This window comes from Sus scrofa, chromosome 14 (assembly GCF_054392235.1).
Source record: "Sus scrofa isolate SSC_HxYL_T2T_F1_AM1 chromosome 14, Sscrofa_HxYL_maternal_Yorkshire_Landrace_v2.0, whole genome shotgun sequence".
Taxonomy (NCBI): domain Eukaryota; kingdom Metazoa; phylum Chordata; class Mammalia; order Artiodactyla; family Suidae; genus Sus; species Sus scrofa.
In genome coordinates this window covers 146,865,083-146,882,567 of record NC_139396.1, presented here as the reverse complement: position 1 = coordinate 146,882,567, position 17,485 = coordinate 146,865,083, and the positions used below count along the sequence as shown (strand labels likewise).

Genomic DNA, 17,485 nt, shown 5'->3' with positions numbered 1-17,485 from the left:
TCTAATACTAAAAAAACAAATATCATGTTTCCATTATGCTAAAGATAAATCTGCCTCTAAGTTTCCTAGCAATCAATATTAATGCAAACATAATCAGTTAGGATATTCAGATTATCCAGGAGCTTAAAAACAAACCTAATGTTGAGCAAAAAGTATAATTATAACATAGAGACCAGAAAAAAAATTCTCCAGTAGGTAACCAGAGAGTTATTTATAAGATAATAACCGAAATTAACTGCAAACCCATGTAATAAGAACAGTTAAAAATGCTATAGGGAGTTCCATTGTGGCACAGTGGTTAACGAATCCGACTAGGAACCATGAGGTTGCGAGTTCGATCCCTGCCCTTGCTCAGTGGGTTAACGATCCGGCGTTGTTGTGAGCTGTGGTGTAGGTCGCAGACGCAGCTTGGATCCCGCGTTGCTGTGGCTCTGGTGTAGGCTGGTGGCTACAGCTCTGATTCGACCCCTGGTCTGGGAACCTCCATATGCCGCGGGAACGGCCCAAAAAATGGCAAAAAAAAAAAAAATGGCAAAAAAAAAAAAAGCTATAGGACTGTATTTTTATGAAATACATTAATATGAAACATATGCATAAATATAAATGAATGTAAGATATGTTTATATATTAATATATTTTTAAATGAGTGAAATGATGCCAAAAATAGTTTAGTAAAAATAATTATTAGGAGAGCAAATATTCTTTGATCCTATTTCCCCATACTCCAACAATATACATCAATCCAGGATTAGATTTTAGAGTGATTTAAAATGCTTAAGAGCAGTAGCTCTTGAAATGTTTTTGGGTAACATACCACTTTGAAACTCTGATAAGAACCTGACCAATTCCCCCAATCTTGAATAGAATTCCTGTGAAATTTAAGCATGCAAAGCCGAACCATAAATGCCTTATGTATATAACTCAAGGTTAAAACTCTTAGACTAGAAAAGGCATTGTGATTAAAGGTCCTTCATACAGTATTTGAAAATCATTTTCTCTAAGTGAGCATTCTGAAAGGTGTTGAACTTAAGCACATTCAAGATGACTCCTCTTGCCAAGTACCCTGAGTGAAGCTGTAAAGTTAAATGCAGAGCCATATGCTTTTTCCTATCGATCTATTGTGCTAAGGTAGGATTCACTTCCTTTTCTAAAAATTGAGCTTATTAAGACCTAGTCTCAGCACATCACTTCAGTTGGAAGCTGAGGGAGTACTTGTCAACAAAGCCAATTTCCTTGGAAAGCAATTTGGGTGTACTCTCAATATGAGATAAACAACCAGAAATTCCATGCCATCAAGTACAACTGAAAAATTTTTAGCCTAGAAAAATATTTAAGTACTCTTTGGCCATTAAACAAATCCATTAGCAAAGCATCCAGTAAAGTATACCTTTTTTAAGCACTGTAAATTCTGATGTATGTGACAGACTGCATCACGGGCCTTGATCCTTTATTCTTCTGTAGTAACAGTATACAATCACACCCTTGCCATGGCTTTGTTGTAGGCAAGGTGCATATCCCTGCCCTATATTAACTTTGAGACTTGCTTTAATGACAGTAGGTAAGCAGATATGACATGGGCAAAGGCTTAAAATGTGTGTAACTGGGCTTAGTCTCCAGCGTTTGGCCAAAAGAATATGCCTCAGTCAGCTACTGGTTCAAGGAAAAGGAAAAAACAAATGGAACAGATCTGGACTCAAGGAACAGTCTGGAACCAAGTCCAGGCTCCGTCTTGATCAAGTGAACCCCAAGCCCACATGCGAAATAAAGGTTCAGGTTTGTTTGAGTTTGGGGATGATTTCTTATGAAGTTTTTCTTGTGGCAATTACTGACAGAAAGTAAACACAGGTTATAAGATATAAAATATAAATATCAATAACTGAATTGCTATATTTGTATTAACTATAAATCTCTGGGGACTTAGATACTAAGAGCAGAATTTCTTTTTTCCTTGAGGGAGGGCATAATAGCATGGCAACATAATAATTCTCATCCACTTTGACTATTTTTCTAATAGATACATTTCAGACTGTTTTTCCGTCTGTAAGATTTATGTTTAAAAAGCTCAGCTGTGCACCGAAAGCAGGGAGGCAAGAGCGATTTAAGTCCTGACAGGAGTAAGTATTTTTAACCCTGAAATTATTTAGAATTGCTGGTGCACGGTGATAAAAAGAAGACTGAGTCGCAGTTGGTTTTATCGCTGTGTTTAAAACCTCTACATATAATATATCCTCCTACTGACTGCTCCTGGGACACGCTGCTTCTTCTACCTCTCCAACCCCTCTACAGTGTGAGCCACCACAACAACTCTAGGTCACAGAATTCCAAAAATGGAATTTTCAAAAATAACTTACACAAAATACCTAGGTTACATATTTTAAGTGCAGGTAGTACCAGAAGTTCATTTACTTATTTGACAAATATTTAAAATGTTATGAAAAGTTAATCACAATGAAAAAAAATTAAGGTCTTTGAATTATAACCAAATTGCATCATAAAAATAATCTCAAATATAAAGTCATTCAACTAAGCTGGTGCTTAGTCACTCTATTACTCTGGTTTTAAACATGCCAGTGAAAAATAAGAGTACTAGTGCTCCTAGATTGTCTTTTATTCAGATAATAAAGACTAAAAATAAGGTAAATCTCATTTTCAATTATCTATATAATTCAGTAGGATAAAGTTTTATATTCAAATTTAATTTTTATCTTTTTCTTCATTTTATTGACGTAATTAATATTTATAGCACTGTACAAGTTTAAAATGTACAACATAATGATTTAACTGACATATACCACAAAATAATTACCATAAATTTAGGGAACATTCATCTCATATAGATTAAAAAAAAAAAAGAAAAAACAATTTTTTTCTTTGTGATGTGAACTCTTACAATTTACTCATCTTAACTTTCAGACATAATATACAGCAGTATTAATTACATTAGTCATATTCTACATTATAGCCCTAAATACTTACGTATCTTATAACTGGAATTTTGTACCTTTTGACCACTTTCAACCAGTGTCCCCATCCCCTCCCCCCACCTCTGGTGACCACAAATCTCATTTTTTTCTCTATGTCTGTTTAATTTTTTGAAGAAGAATAGAGCTCGTAACAAACACTATGTCAGCTTCTGGTACACAGCATAGTGATTTGATGAGTCTATACATTACAAAATGATCACAATAAATCTAACTACCATCTGTCACCACACAAAGAAATTACATTATTATTGACAATATTCTTCATAATGTACACATCATTCCAGTGACTATTTTGTAACTGGAAGTTTATACCTTTAATTTCCCTCACCTATTTCACTCATCCTCTCTATCCTCTTCCCTGTTTGTTCTTGATATCTATGACTGTTTCTGTTTTATCGTGTCTGTTCATTTGTTTTGTTTTTAGATTGCACACACAGGTGAAATCATAGAGTATTTGTGTATGATTTCATACACAAATGTACTTAGCATGATACCTTCTAGGTCCATCCATGTTGTTTCAAATGCAAGATTTCATTGCTTTTTATGACTAATATTCCACTGTGTATAGGTAAAGTTTTTTTAAACTATTTAAAAGAAAATATTAGTCAATAAAAATTTTAATAATCTAAAAAAAACCTGGTCATTTCTTGATTTTTCATACCACAGTAAATAAAAGAGCATTGTAAAACAGTACAGTACATAAATAATCTTTTGAAATTCTGAAGGATAAACTATTATCCCTCCAATTAAGAACATTTAGAACTAGCTTAGCTGTAACTAAAATTCTTTAACATTAGAGTAATATATACTCTATCTTGTGTATAAAGTGTAATATGTAAATATTGTTACATGTTGTATATAATGATATATATATCTTCTACATATGATGCTGGCTTTGTTTTTATACAATTGACAAATCCCAAGCATAGGTATAAAAGCCTAAAAAAACTAGCAATAGAATTAATCTAAATGAATGTTCCCATGTTTTAAAAAGCTTACTTTAATTAGTAAAATTACATACATTTAATATGAAAAGTTTACATACCTGACCTTCCAAAAACTACATCCCAAGGGGAACTAATGGGCTGTTCTTCTCCATTAGCTCCACCTTCTTTATCTGTACCTTGAATTCCAATGCCAGCCACAGTGCTCACCATCTCAGCTTCTAGGTCAATCTACAGAAATTAACACATGCTTTACGCAATGCCTCTATTTCCAATAGAACATACTGAAAACATGTGCAACATAAACACCTAAAACTCAGTCCTTTTCATTTCCCAACCCATCCATTGCTCCATTTTCCTCTTACCACCCCCCCATCACGCCTCCATCAGAACTGGTGTTGATCACACCTCAACTATAAAATATTTTAGGGAGTTCCACTCGTGGCTCAGCGGTAATGAACCCAACTAGGATCCATGGGGACTCGGGTTTGATCCCTGGTCTTGCTCAGTGGGTTAAGGATCTGGCATTGCCATGAGCTGCGGTGTAGGTCACAGACGTGGCTTGGATCTGGTGTTGCTATGGCTGTGGCATAGGCTGGCATCTGTAGCTCAGATTCGATCTCTAGCCTGGAAACTTCCATATGCCGTGGATATGGCCCTAAATAGACAAAAATAAAAAATATTTTAAAAGAAGATGAAATTTGAAAATTATAAGCAAAATTGAGAAAAAACATTTGTTTCTTAAAATTAAATGTATGTATTTCAATTAAGCTTGGCTAGTAATCCACACATTAGAGCTTAATAGGTGCTAGGCACTGATTCAGGAATCATCCAACCATCCCCACAATAATCCTATGACTGTGATTTGGATTATTTCAGAGGACAGAGAGGCACAGGTCATTAAGTTAAGATTTCACAGCTAGTAAGTCAAGGATCTGGAATCTGAACCAGTTCTAGCTCTACTATACTCTACTGCCTCCTCTACATCATAAACCAAAAGAAAATTAATACTCTCTACTGAAAAAAAGATGTTCTGCTTTTATCTCCTGAATACACTTCCAATATTATATCATAGAAATTTTCAAACAAAGCTGAAAGAATTTTGCACCAAACATCCACATACCCACCAACTACTACCAACAAACAGTTCATCGACTTGCTTTATCACCTATCTTATCCAGCTACCAGTCCCTCAGTGCAATTACATTTTTGATGCATTTCAAAGTAAATCATAAACATCAGTAAACAGTCACTAAATATTTCAGTAGGCTTATCATTAAATAAAGTTCCCTTTTCCTTTCTTGAGGCAAAAGTTACAACAAAATGGACAAATCTTAATTGAATCATTTGATGAATTTTCATAAATGTGTAAATGCATAAACACAAATGCATATAAATAAAATGTATATGCATTTCCATAAATGTATAAAATCATTTCCATAAATGTATAAAATGCATCTCATAAATGCATATACTTACATAAAGATACAGAATGCTACCTTCACTCCAGAAAGTTCCTTCACACCTCTTTCCAGTCATTACTGACCTCAGCAGCAAACGGTATTAATTTTTTCCATCATTTACTTACGCTTCTAGGATTTCAGATAAATAGAATCATACAATGACAACTCTTTTGTATGAAGCTCCTTTCATTCAACATGTTTCTGAGATTTATTCATGTTCCTTTTTATTGCTGAGCAGTATACCATCAAAGAAATATCATAGCTTACTTACATACTTTCTTACTGATGGATACTTGGGCTGTTATTGATTTGGGGCCTTTAAACAGAGTTGCTATTAATATTCTTGTACAAGTCTTTTTTATTTTGGTCACACCTGTGGGCATGTGGAAGTTCCCAGGCCAGAGATCGAACCCCCGCCACAGCAGTAAAAATACTAGATCCTTAACCTGCTGAGCCACCAGGGAACTCCTGTATTTCTTAAAATTTATTCTATTATATTTTGGTTGCTAGGTAAACAGAATTCTAAAATTCCAATTTTCAGTGGACTGTTACTAATATATAAAAATACCATTGATCTTTTTTTTCTTTTTGTCTTTTTTTGCTATTTCTTGGGCCGCTCCCGTGGCATATGGAGGTTCCCAGGCTAGGGGTCGAATCAGAGCTGTAGCCACAGGCCTACGCCAGAGCCACAGCAACGCAAGATCCAAGCAGAGTCTGCAACCTACACCACAGCTCACGGCAACGCCGGATCGTTAACCCAATGAGCAAGGGCAGGGACCGAACCCGCAACCTCACGGTTCCTAGTCAGATTCGTTAACCACTGCGCCACTACGGGAACTCCCCTGATCTTCTTATTTTATTTTTTTATGGCCACATCCACAGCATATGGAAGGAAGTTCCTGGGCAAGGGGTTGAATCAGACCTATAGCTTAGGCCTATGCCACAGCTTGCAGCAATGCCTTACCTTTAACCCACAGTGCGAGGCCAGGGATCCAACTCACATCCTCACAGAGACTATGCTGGGTCCTTAACCCACTGAGCCACAATGGGAACGTCGCTATTGATTTTATGTACTGACTTTGTATTTTTGCAACCTTCCTAAATTCACTTATTAATTCAAATAACTTTGTATACATTTCTTAGAATTTTCTACATACATGACATGTCACTGACAAATACAGACACTTATTCTTCCTTTTCAGTCTATATGCCTTTTATTTCTCTTTTTTGCCTTATTATAATGGATAGTACTTCCAGTACAATGTTTGGTAGGTGTGGTGAGAATAAGGGCCCTTGCCTTGTTCCCCCAGCTCTGAAGGGAAAGCATTCAATACCTTGCATTAAGTGTAGCTATATAGGATTTTGTAGATGGCCTTTATCATACCGAGGACATTATTTCCATTTCAACTTTATTAATTTTTATCATGATTAGGTATTAAATGTTTTCCAATGTTTTTCTGAATCTAATAAAGCAATCAGATGGTTATTACCTTTTATTCTGTTACTATGGTGAATTGCATTCATTTATTTTGGTCATATTCTCTCCTGCATTATTTTTAGTAGCTGCTCTATAATCTCCTGAAATCATAAAGAATGTTCATCAATGTAGATTTATCCATATTTTTACTGAACTCAAAATCTGCAAGATACAATCTGCAAAAATACAATAGGCAGAGATGGATGGGCCCTTAAAACAGATCGTGATTTAAGAAATGTAACACAGAAACTGATAGGATAATCAAAAAATTCCTCTTGGAAAAAGCCCTGGGCCAAGGTGATGTTACAGGGGAGTTTTAATAAATATTCAAAACCTATTAATTCTTATGTTAGACAAATTATCCCAAAAAACAGGAAAAAAAAACTAGCTCATTTGATGAGGTTGGTGTGACCTTGATTGCAAAATCAGGTGAGAACAGTTCAAGAAAATATAGAGCCATTTACTTTATGAACATGAATTTTAAAATATTAAATATAATTTTGGATAATCAAATCCAACTTGACTTTTTAAAAAATTCATAAGGTAAGGTTCATCCCAGGAATAAAAAGATGATTCAACATCAAAAGTATCTATTAATATAATTTATCACATCAGCATGCCAAATTCAAAAAACTATACAATTATTTCAATACATGTAGAAAATACATTTAATAAAATCATAATATAATTCTAAGTAACTAGGAATAAAAAGTTTCTTTACTTCATAAACATTTTATTTCCCAAAGCTACAGAAAACACTAAACTTGCATGCATTCAAGATTATGAGCAGGACAAGATCCCCCACTATTGCTGAAATGCTTAAAAACAATATAATAAAATGAAACAAGAAATATAAAAATGAGTCAAAATAAAACTATCTTTTTTTTTTCAAAAAAATGTAATTACTTATATGATAAACACATGGGAGTTTTTGTAGAAATAGAGAAGCTGATCTTAAAATTCATATGGAAATGCAAGGGATTCAGAACAGTCAAAACAACGTTGAAAAACAAGTGGTAAGACTCATAATTTCTGATTTAAAAACTTATTAAAAATTAGGGCAATCAAAACAGTGTGGTATTGGCATAAGGACAGATACACAGATCAATGGAATAGACTTCAAAGTCCAGAAATAAACCCATGCACATATGAATAACTGATTTTCTAAAATGTGCCAAGACTATTCAATGGAGGAAGAATAGTCTCCTCCACAAATTATTCTGGGATACCTGGATATCTATATCCAAAAGAATGCAGCTGGACCCTTGCCTCATACCATATACAAAAATAAACTAAAAATGGATCCAAGACCTAACTATGAGAGCCGCCATAACTATAAAACTCATAGAAGAAAACATAGGAGTAAATCTTCGTGACCTTGGACTTGGCAATGGATTCTTACATGACACCAAAAATATAAGAAATGAAAAAAATAAATAAATTGGGAATCATCAAAATTTAAAACTTCTGTGCATCAAAACACATGATTAAGAAAGTGAAAAAACTCAGAATATGGGAAAGTATTTGAAAATCATATATCTGATAAATAATTTGTATCTAGAATATATAAAGAACTCCTACAACTCAAGAGTAAAAACCAAAAATAATCTAATTAAAAAAATGGCCAAAGAGTCTGAATAGATACTTCTCAAAGGAACATACACAAGTGATCCATATGCACAGGAAAAGATGCTTGACATCATTCCTCATTAGGAAAATGCCTATTCAAAATCACAGTGATAGGCCACTTCACACCTAGTAGTACTTAGAATTTTAAAAAAGGAAACTGATTAAACAACAGTGAAGACATGAAGATACGGAGAAAACGGAACCCACAGGTAGAACCTACTATGGTTTAGGAGTTTAGGTAGTTCTCAAAAAGTTAAACGTAAAACATAAAACATATGAATCAACAATTACAGTACTTACATACCTACTCAACAGAAATGAAAATGTATGTCTACACAAAACTTAACATGTGAATCATTTATAAGAGCCCCAAACTGGAAACACCCTGTATGTCCACCAATTGGTAAATGAATAAGTAAAATGTGGTAATGCTACTCAGCAATACAAAGGAATTAACCACTAACATGTTACATCACTGATGAACCGCAAAAACTTAACACAGAATGAAAGAAGCCAGACACATAAGATCATATATTATATGATTATATTTATATGAAATGCTCAAAAGAGGCGAATTTATAGAGGCAGAAGAAAGTAGACTAGTGCTAGGGGTGGGAATGGAGATTAACTGTAATTGGTATTGTATTTCCATTTTTGCAGACATTAAGTCATAAAATATAAAAATTACCTTGAGTAACCCATATTTGTTACAATGATTTTATTCTACTTAAAAAGTATTTGATATACAGTTTATATTCCAAAACCCACTAAGTCCTAAAGCAAGAGAAATAATATACAATTAAAAAAAGATAAGTACTCCCCATAAATTGTGGGCTAAACATCTTACTACTTCCATATCCTATTAGATACCTATGACACTATGATGATTTTAGAAGCACACAACCCCAAAAATATGATAAAGAAATACTGACCTTTAGGTAGTTAGTAATATAAAACTGCTTTCCCCAAACTATATACCATTAAGTCATTAGTCCTATGAAAAGTTCTGCCTAAAAGGGGCGCCTTGGTCAAATAAGTTTAGAAATACTGCACACACATCCCTTCCCACTAATGTATTCACAATATAGCACTATATTAAAATCTCTAAGAAGAAAGTCTCCAAAACTTTCCAAAAATAAAGCTGTTTTAATTTATAAATCCACAAAATCCTTTTATGTAACATCTTTTCAAATTAGGAGCTACATATGCTTTAGAAAAATGCTTCATTCAACAGCTGTTATTTGCTCATAAATTCATTCAATAAATATCTACTAAACACCTATTGAGGGCTAGGCACTGATTTAAATACTTAGGATTTTTGCAGTTAAGAAAACAAATTTCATGCCCTCATGAAAATTCGCATTGCAGTGGTTATCACTATATGTCCTATATATGTTTTTTCCAGGTATACGTATATTAGTTGATAATTTTGTCACATAAATGGGCAAAAATATCAAGAAAGAAATAGCAAGAAAAGCAAGGCAGTACCTGAAACAATACCTTTAGACAGAATTGAACTTAGTTAATGAAGAGTTAAATGAACTTAGTTACTTTACTTTTTTCCAAATAGATGGCAACTTAAAGACCAATGGATTACAGCAAACTATTCATCAATAAGGAATGTTTAAAATAACTAGGTACTTCTACAATGGAATACTATGCAGTCACATTCAAGACTAATATGGAAAAATTAAGATAAAAGAAGAATGCAGAAATTATGTACATACATTATGATTCCACTTTTAAAAAGAAAAAAAGATTCCCTAGAGACAGGCTTTTCAATATACATTTATTTGTATGAGTAGAATGGTTCATTACCTCTGGGGAACCTGAACAGATGATAAGAGACTTTTTCACCTTTAGGTATTAATTCATTTTTCTAAAAACAAGATCACATTTTACCTTTACAGTGAGAGAAAGGAAATTTTAAGACTAATTGACAGACAAGCATTTCCGAGCAAAGACTAAGAGCGGAAGGGAGGCAGGCGTGGTGTGCTTTTTTTCCTCCTAGGTTTTAGACAATTTAACTGGAAAAGAACAAAGCATCATTTTATAAATAGTGGTTAGGAAAATAATTCAAAATGAAAAGCTTTTGGGTGATGAGGCACATGACTCTGAAATATGGAATTTAAAAAAAAAAGGACTTGATAGGTTTGTCTTCTCTGACAACTACCGACTGATACACAGAAAAACAAGATACCTAAGAAAAAAATTAAAGCCAAGTAAGTACTTCTCTAGAACAGCTGAATGAGGATAATCAAAAGCATTTAAGTAACACCCTCTTACTTCAAATATTTATGTAGCAAGTAAATATAAGTTTTTCTGATTAGAAGTATTAAAACGTTATTTAAAATGGAAAATTACCTTTCTTATAAGGTGGTTTTCAGTATCTGCCACATATATGATATTATTCCTTATGGCTACACCTTGTGGTGAGTTAAAAGTTGACTCTGAAAATATTCCATCTTTTCTTCCAGGGTTGGGTCCTAAAAGACAAGGTAGCTATGAGACAGTATTTTTCCACTTTTTAAAAAAGTTACCTCAAAGTAAAACCAAAAAAAATAAAATTTGTATTTAAAACTAGGATTTTAATATAAATAATATGATACGTCTACCTAAATACTATACTGTTTCTCAAGATACCTATTTTTCTCGAGTAAAAGTTTTGCTAATGACGGGGCTTTCCAGATAATGGTTACTAGTACACTTTGGTAGTATATATCAGAAGAAATTACTTTAAAAAGCATCTTAATTACCTATTACCTAGGCTTAGAAAGAATAAGAAATAACCTAAATCTTTTAGTACCTAGATAAATGATTTTTAACAATTTTAGAAGATAGACTCCTTCAATAATACAATGAAAATTATGAACCCTTTCCTTAGAAAAATACACATGCCCATAAAATGTCACAAGCAATTTCAAGGGGTTCCTAGATCATGAAGACCATTCAGGCATTTCATAATAGCCCATGAATTCCAGGTTAAAAAGTCTTATATTTCCTACTTCACCTTGCCACAAAGTTCTAGGCTATCTCATAAAGATTTTAAGAGAGACAGAGTTATTCTGGTTTAATGGCCTACTTCTCAGCTTCTGTAATACATGTGGAGTTTCAAGGGTGGCAGGTACACAGCATAATAAAACACAATTGTTACTTCTGTCACCAGAGGACAAGCCATTCAAAGCCTCTAAGCCAGCATCCCCACACGTTGCTTTGCAGAACTCCCGTCCTAGTCCTAGGTGCTAAGGGAGGTAGCGTAACGCAGCGGCCAGGGACATGAACTCAAGAGCCTAACAGGCTTGGTTTAAACCCCAGCTCCTCCTAAATGACGATCTGGATAAGTTCTGTGCGTCTTAGGTATATAATTGGTTTATTTTACAAAAGAGAAACTAACTCGTAGCACTGTGAAGACTAAATAAATATAGGTAAAGTGCTCAGAATAAAGCCAGGCCTATTTTTTTGGTTTGCTATTATTACTATTATTAATAATACTATTACTGTTGGTGGTGAGAGTTCCCTGAGGAAAAAAAGGAGAGTACTATGATCACTTCAGATTGGAAAATACTGTATACTAAAATCCCTTCCCATACATTCACGAGCTACGTTAGCAGAGTAAAAGATCCGAGTACAATGACATCACCACCACTGGCAATCTACTAAAGCACACTTCGCCAGCACTTCTGAGTGTATCTGTCCACAGGGGTCTTTTTAAAAACGCAGACAATTATTACTTTATCATAAGATAACAGTATTCCTAGAAATATGTTTGAGAAAGGTAGCTTGCTGCTGGTTTCGCTACTTCACTACACTATTTTGAAAATTTTCGCATCTATTAAAAACTTTTAACTATTTAAATTTAATTTGCTACAACAGATGCTTTCTTGGATAACAATTCTCATAATTGCCTATTATAAACCAAAATACCAAGTTGCCAAAACAAAATAAACAACATAAAACACACACATATTCCAAGAGAAACAACAAACAAGAAATGACCCAAAAGCTATGGGAATAATACCTTAGCATACTAAGAAGAGCCCCCCCGTGTTTAGGACTAGGATTAGTGTATTTGTATCAGGAATGCAGATATCCCTCCTTTATGTACTAAGCTACATGTGTGCCTAATAGAGGATTGCAAAAAAGATGAATTACCTTTCTCTTTGACTAACATGTTGTTAGAGGTCAGTTCGACCTGGATGAACAAGATTAATAGTGCACCTAACAGGTTTTATGACTTATATAAGACGTCAATAAGACCCCTTCTTAGATCTTAGACTGGGGAGACCTGGAAGAAGAAGATCTATCACTGCATGCTACTTCTACTTTGCTACAACCAAAGGGAATGATTCAGAAGTATGCTTAAGATCTTGTGGAAGGAGAGAAAAGTATAATGATGTATAAATCCTAGGTTGTTGATTTTATAATCTAAGTCTGAAGTTCCTAGGGTATTATCTCGGTTTAAAAAAGAGATGGCTATATTTTGACGGAAAGTAAAATATAATACTTCCATTTAAAATGCCTGAAATCTAAAATGTATAAAATATTTTCATAAGATACAATAAATACGGCAGTTCTTTGAAAAAAATAAGATGGAATATACAAATATTCCTGAAAATTAGACCAAAGATTTTCTTTTTTTTGATCTTAAGTTTTTTGGGTAGTTTTGTTTGTCTTTGAGGGAGTGAGATTAATTCAGATGCCATACATTAATTAACAAAATAATTCCTGATGAAATTCTTATTTATAAATTTCAATTTTAATGCATTTCCTTAGAACTTTTTTACATCTATAATGTAAAATATATTATATATCATAATTAGCAAACTTTACCTCCAATGGTGTACTGAATTTGTCCATTCTTCCAGACAACCAAAATCCTATGATGTCCAGTGTCTGCTATTACCAATCTGTTAGTAACATGGTCTACCGTTACTTTGCCAGGAAACAGCAATGGTGAAGGTGTCAAAGAATCTTTGTAGAGCTTTATTCCAATTTTATTATCTTTGATCTGTCCCCTGTCTTTGTAATACTTTAAAGCTATTGAAGTATACAAAAATAATTTATCTTTATGTCCTTCTCCAATCAAAGAAAACAACATGTTTCCACGGGGTCCAAGTATGACCAGGGTTGGCCAGCAGGAAACTTCTAGTTCTTGCCAAAGGCTGGCTTCTGCATCATTAACCACGGGGTGGGTGATGTTGTACCGAAGAACAGCGCTCTTAATATTATCCAGGACCTTCTCATTTGGAAACTTAGCCGAGTGAACTCCAACAATCAGAAGACCATCTAAATGGGAAACATTAAAAGTTGAACACTGTGAGGTATTAAAATTTGAATATCATCATCCACGCATTAGTTTAGGACCATTATTAAGTATAAATGGTCAGAGATAAAAGAGAAAAGACTGAATTAGTATCTTTAACTGTATTTAAACATATGCATAAAAAATTAACATTTAAATCTCAATTCAATCTTGATAACTACATAAAAACATACATGATCAAAAACATGCAGAGGAGTTCCCGTCGTGGCGCAGTGGTTAACGAATCCGACTAGGAACCATGAGGCTGCAGGTTCGATCCCTGCCCTTGCTCAGTGGGTTAACGATCCGGCGTTGCTGTGAGCTGTGGTGTAGGTCACAGACGAGTCTTGGATCCTGCATTGCTGTGGCTCTGGCATAGGCTGGCAGCTACAGCTCTGATTAGACACCTAGCCTGGGAACCTCCATATGCCGCGGGAGCAGCCCAAGAAATGGCAAAAAGCCAAAAAAAAAAAAAAAAAAAAAAAGTAGGTATCTCAAAGTTAAAACTCTGTCCTTTATCTAGAAAAAGCTTTTAAAAATATTCTATTTTCTGGAGTTCCCGTTGTGGCGCAGTGGTTAACGAATCTGACTAGGAACCATGAGGTTGCGGGTTCAGTCCCTGCCCTTGCTCAGTGGGTTAACGATCCAGTGTTGCCGTGAGCTGTGGTGTAGGTTGCAGACGTGGCTCAGATCCCGTGTTGCTGTGGCTCTGGCGTAGGCCGGTGGCTACAGCTCCAATTCGACCCTTAGCCTGGGAACCTCCATATGCCACAGGGGCGGCCCAAGAAATAGCAAAAAGACCAAAAAAAAAAAAAAAAAAAAAAAAAAAAAATTCTATTTTCTTAGGAAGATGTTGAAATTTTATAACTTTTTTCCACCTGTTAGAAGCCCCTTTGAAATTCACCATGACTATGATTTTTTTGTTGGTATTTACTGTCATATTATCCTTTTAAATTTTTCTGACCTAACTACATTATAGATTAACAGAATGATCATGAACAAGATGTTTCCATAAGGTATAAGGCCTCTGATTTATTTAAAATTCCTACTATAGGAGTTCCCTTGTGGTACAATGGGTTAAGAATCTGGCATTGTCACTGCAGGGACTGGGTCACTGATGTGGCATGAGTTCAGTCCCTGACCTGGGAATTTTTACATGCCTTGGGCACAGTCAATCGAAAAAAAAAAAAAAAAAAAATTACATCTAAGAATTATGATGTAATTCTTAGAACAAACCTTACTGGATAGCAGAACTGCTGAAAACTAAAACCAACATACTTCTTTTATCTAATCAATATAGTATGTCAAGAAAATAATATAGGAAAAAAATATGAGGCTGGATTCAGAGAAAAACTCAATGACTATACCAAAACAGTAAAGGTTATAACAGTTATGTAACTTAGAATCTCCCAACACAGTCATTAAGAACTACATAAACCAGCATAAAAAAATAAATAAAAAATAAAACCACACAAATTGGGAGGTTTAAGTACCTGACAGCTCATCCTTCCATTACAACTATTAACTCCAAACCAAAACACATTACATCCCTACAAACACATGCTTGATGACTCAGAAAAGTAAATGATTAGAGCTCAGTCAAAACTTGGAAAAGCAAAACTACAGGAGAGTGAGTTTTCCGTTTTATTTTGTTTTGTTTCCCTTTCATGGCTTTGCATTGAGAACAGGCCCCAATGAACCTGTGGAATAGTTTAAAAAAATCTATACATGTAACTGGAATCCCAGGAGAGTAGCAAGAGCTTGAGGCAGAAAAAAATCTGAATAATACCAAAACCTCCAAAATTTGGTTAAAGATATAAATCCACAGAATTCAAGAAGGTTAACACACCCCCAAACAAAATAAATTGAAAGAAAACCATGTCTATATACACTATAAAGTGCTAAAAACCAAAGATTAAAAAAAAAAACAAAAACCCACAAACATCTTGAAAGCAGATACAGAAAAAAAAGTGATGAGTGGTTGCTTGGAGACTAGGTAGAAGGGCAGTGGGGGGAGTGGGAAGGAGTGTACCCTTCAAATATGTGTAGTTTACTGCATGTCATCATATATGCCACAATACAGTTCTTCAAAAAAAATTGAATAAGCTTTGGAGTCAGACTCCTTGAATTCACATTCTGGCTTCATCATGTACTGAGTCTACCTTTGATAGGGAGAGAGTAGAACAGTTACTCAGGTAGTTGTACAAGTCCCAGTAGGGTACCACAGATAGAGACAGAAACCTTGGGAACTTTGGGAGACCACTGTGATAATCACTCAGGAAAGCCATCAATACATCATGGAAAGAGGCAGGCTTGCTTAACTATAAAACCATAAATAAAAGCACAAGTTATGCCTCAGGTCATTAAATGAAAGATAAAATGAGGCCTGCATTCAAGTTTAGCAAGATAATCGTCCTTAGAACCAAAGATAGGAATTTAAGGCAAAGATGACATTCCAAAGTACGAGACCCTCATTATACAGAAACCTGAGATGATTCAACATATCTTAACCTATGTTACTACCCTTCTGCTAATGTGAATGAGCTCCATGACAGTCCGAGTTTGGCCTCGCAGGCCTCTTACCCAATGCAAAGGAGGAGCTAGTGATCTAAGACTGAAGTCTACTTGAAGAGAAAGGAGGAGGTCTTCCCCCCACACCCCCGCCCCACTTCCCTTGGATTACAAAAATGCAGCCCACCTGGGACAGCCCACCTGGGACAGAGCTTCTCTGCCTGCCCACATGCATCCCTCCCAAGTGTTCTTATCTTAATAAATCTATTCCTTGCCCATTGCTTTGTCTCTCGCTGAATTCCTTCTGCACTGAGACACAAAGAACCTGAACTTCAGTAATTCCAGATGTCAAGTGAGTGATTCTAATTAAAAAAAAAGTGGGTTCAGACCCAATTTGGCCTTCCCTTGGTTCAAGGCCCGGCACAGGGGTTCAAGTCCCAATCTGGGTTCCGGCTAAGTTCAAGTCAGAGCTATTTTTCAGTTTTACCCTGGCAATATTACTTAACATCTCTGTGCCTCACATTCCTTACTTATATTATTTTTGAAAGTTATAAGTACAAAGATAGCCCATAAAATATATTTTATACATATCAAAAGAAATTAGTGAAATAAAACAGCAAAAACCACACGTTAAGAACAAATAAAACCTAACACACGAATTACATAATACTACTTATAAATGTGAATGGGTTTAACTCATCTATTAAAAAGATTTAGATACATTTTGCACATTAGCAGCACATCAGAAACAAAGTGAATCAGAAAAGCTAAAACTAAAGATATGCGTAAGTATGTGCACAAATGAAAGCGATACCACCACAATGTGTGATCCCGGTAGATTTCAAGCCCAAAAGCATTAAGCATGACAAGGGAAAAATGTTTTAATGTGAAAAGCATTCACAACAAAGATAAAACAATTAGGAATATCCAGATACTGAGCAATAAAAGAAGCAAATTAATAATGCAGAAACACCACTCTCCGTGTGACCCAAATCCACAGACAAAAAAAAAAAAAAATGATATAGAAAGCCCAATTACTATAATTGGTAAGCTAGATTTTGCTGTTCCATATCAAACTATACTCTAGTAATTAAGAATATACTTTCCTCTCAAGAGTACCTGGAATATTTATAAATACTGATGACAAAATATTATAAAGACCACACTCTAACCAC

At 34.7% G+C, this 17,485-nt stretch overlaps 1 protein-coding gene across 3 annotated transcripts in view; it reads right to left on the bottom strand.

Annotated features, from left to right (window-relative positions):
* The window catches only part of NHLRC2 (NHL repeat containing 2), an 80,076-nt gene that overhangs the window by 40,135 nt on the left and 22,456 nt on the right, over positions 1-17,485 (bottom strand). For 2 of the 3 annotated variants that reach the window (XR_307818.4, NM_001243561.1), the window contains 3 exon segments: positions 13,328-13,783; positions 10,862-10,983; positions 4,030-4,159 (listed from right to left, as the gene is read on the bottom strand). Coding sequence is in view for 2 of the 3 variants with exons in the window: in NM_001243561.1 (NP_001230490.1) it covers positions 4,030-4,159; positions 10,862-10,983; positions 13,328-13,783 (708 nt within the window). In the remaining variant the exon portion in view is untranslated. 3 annotated transcript variants of the gene reach the window in all.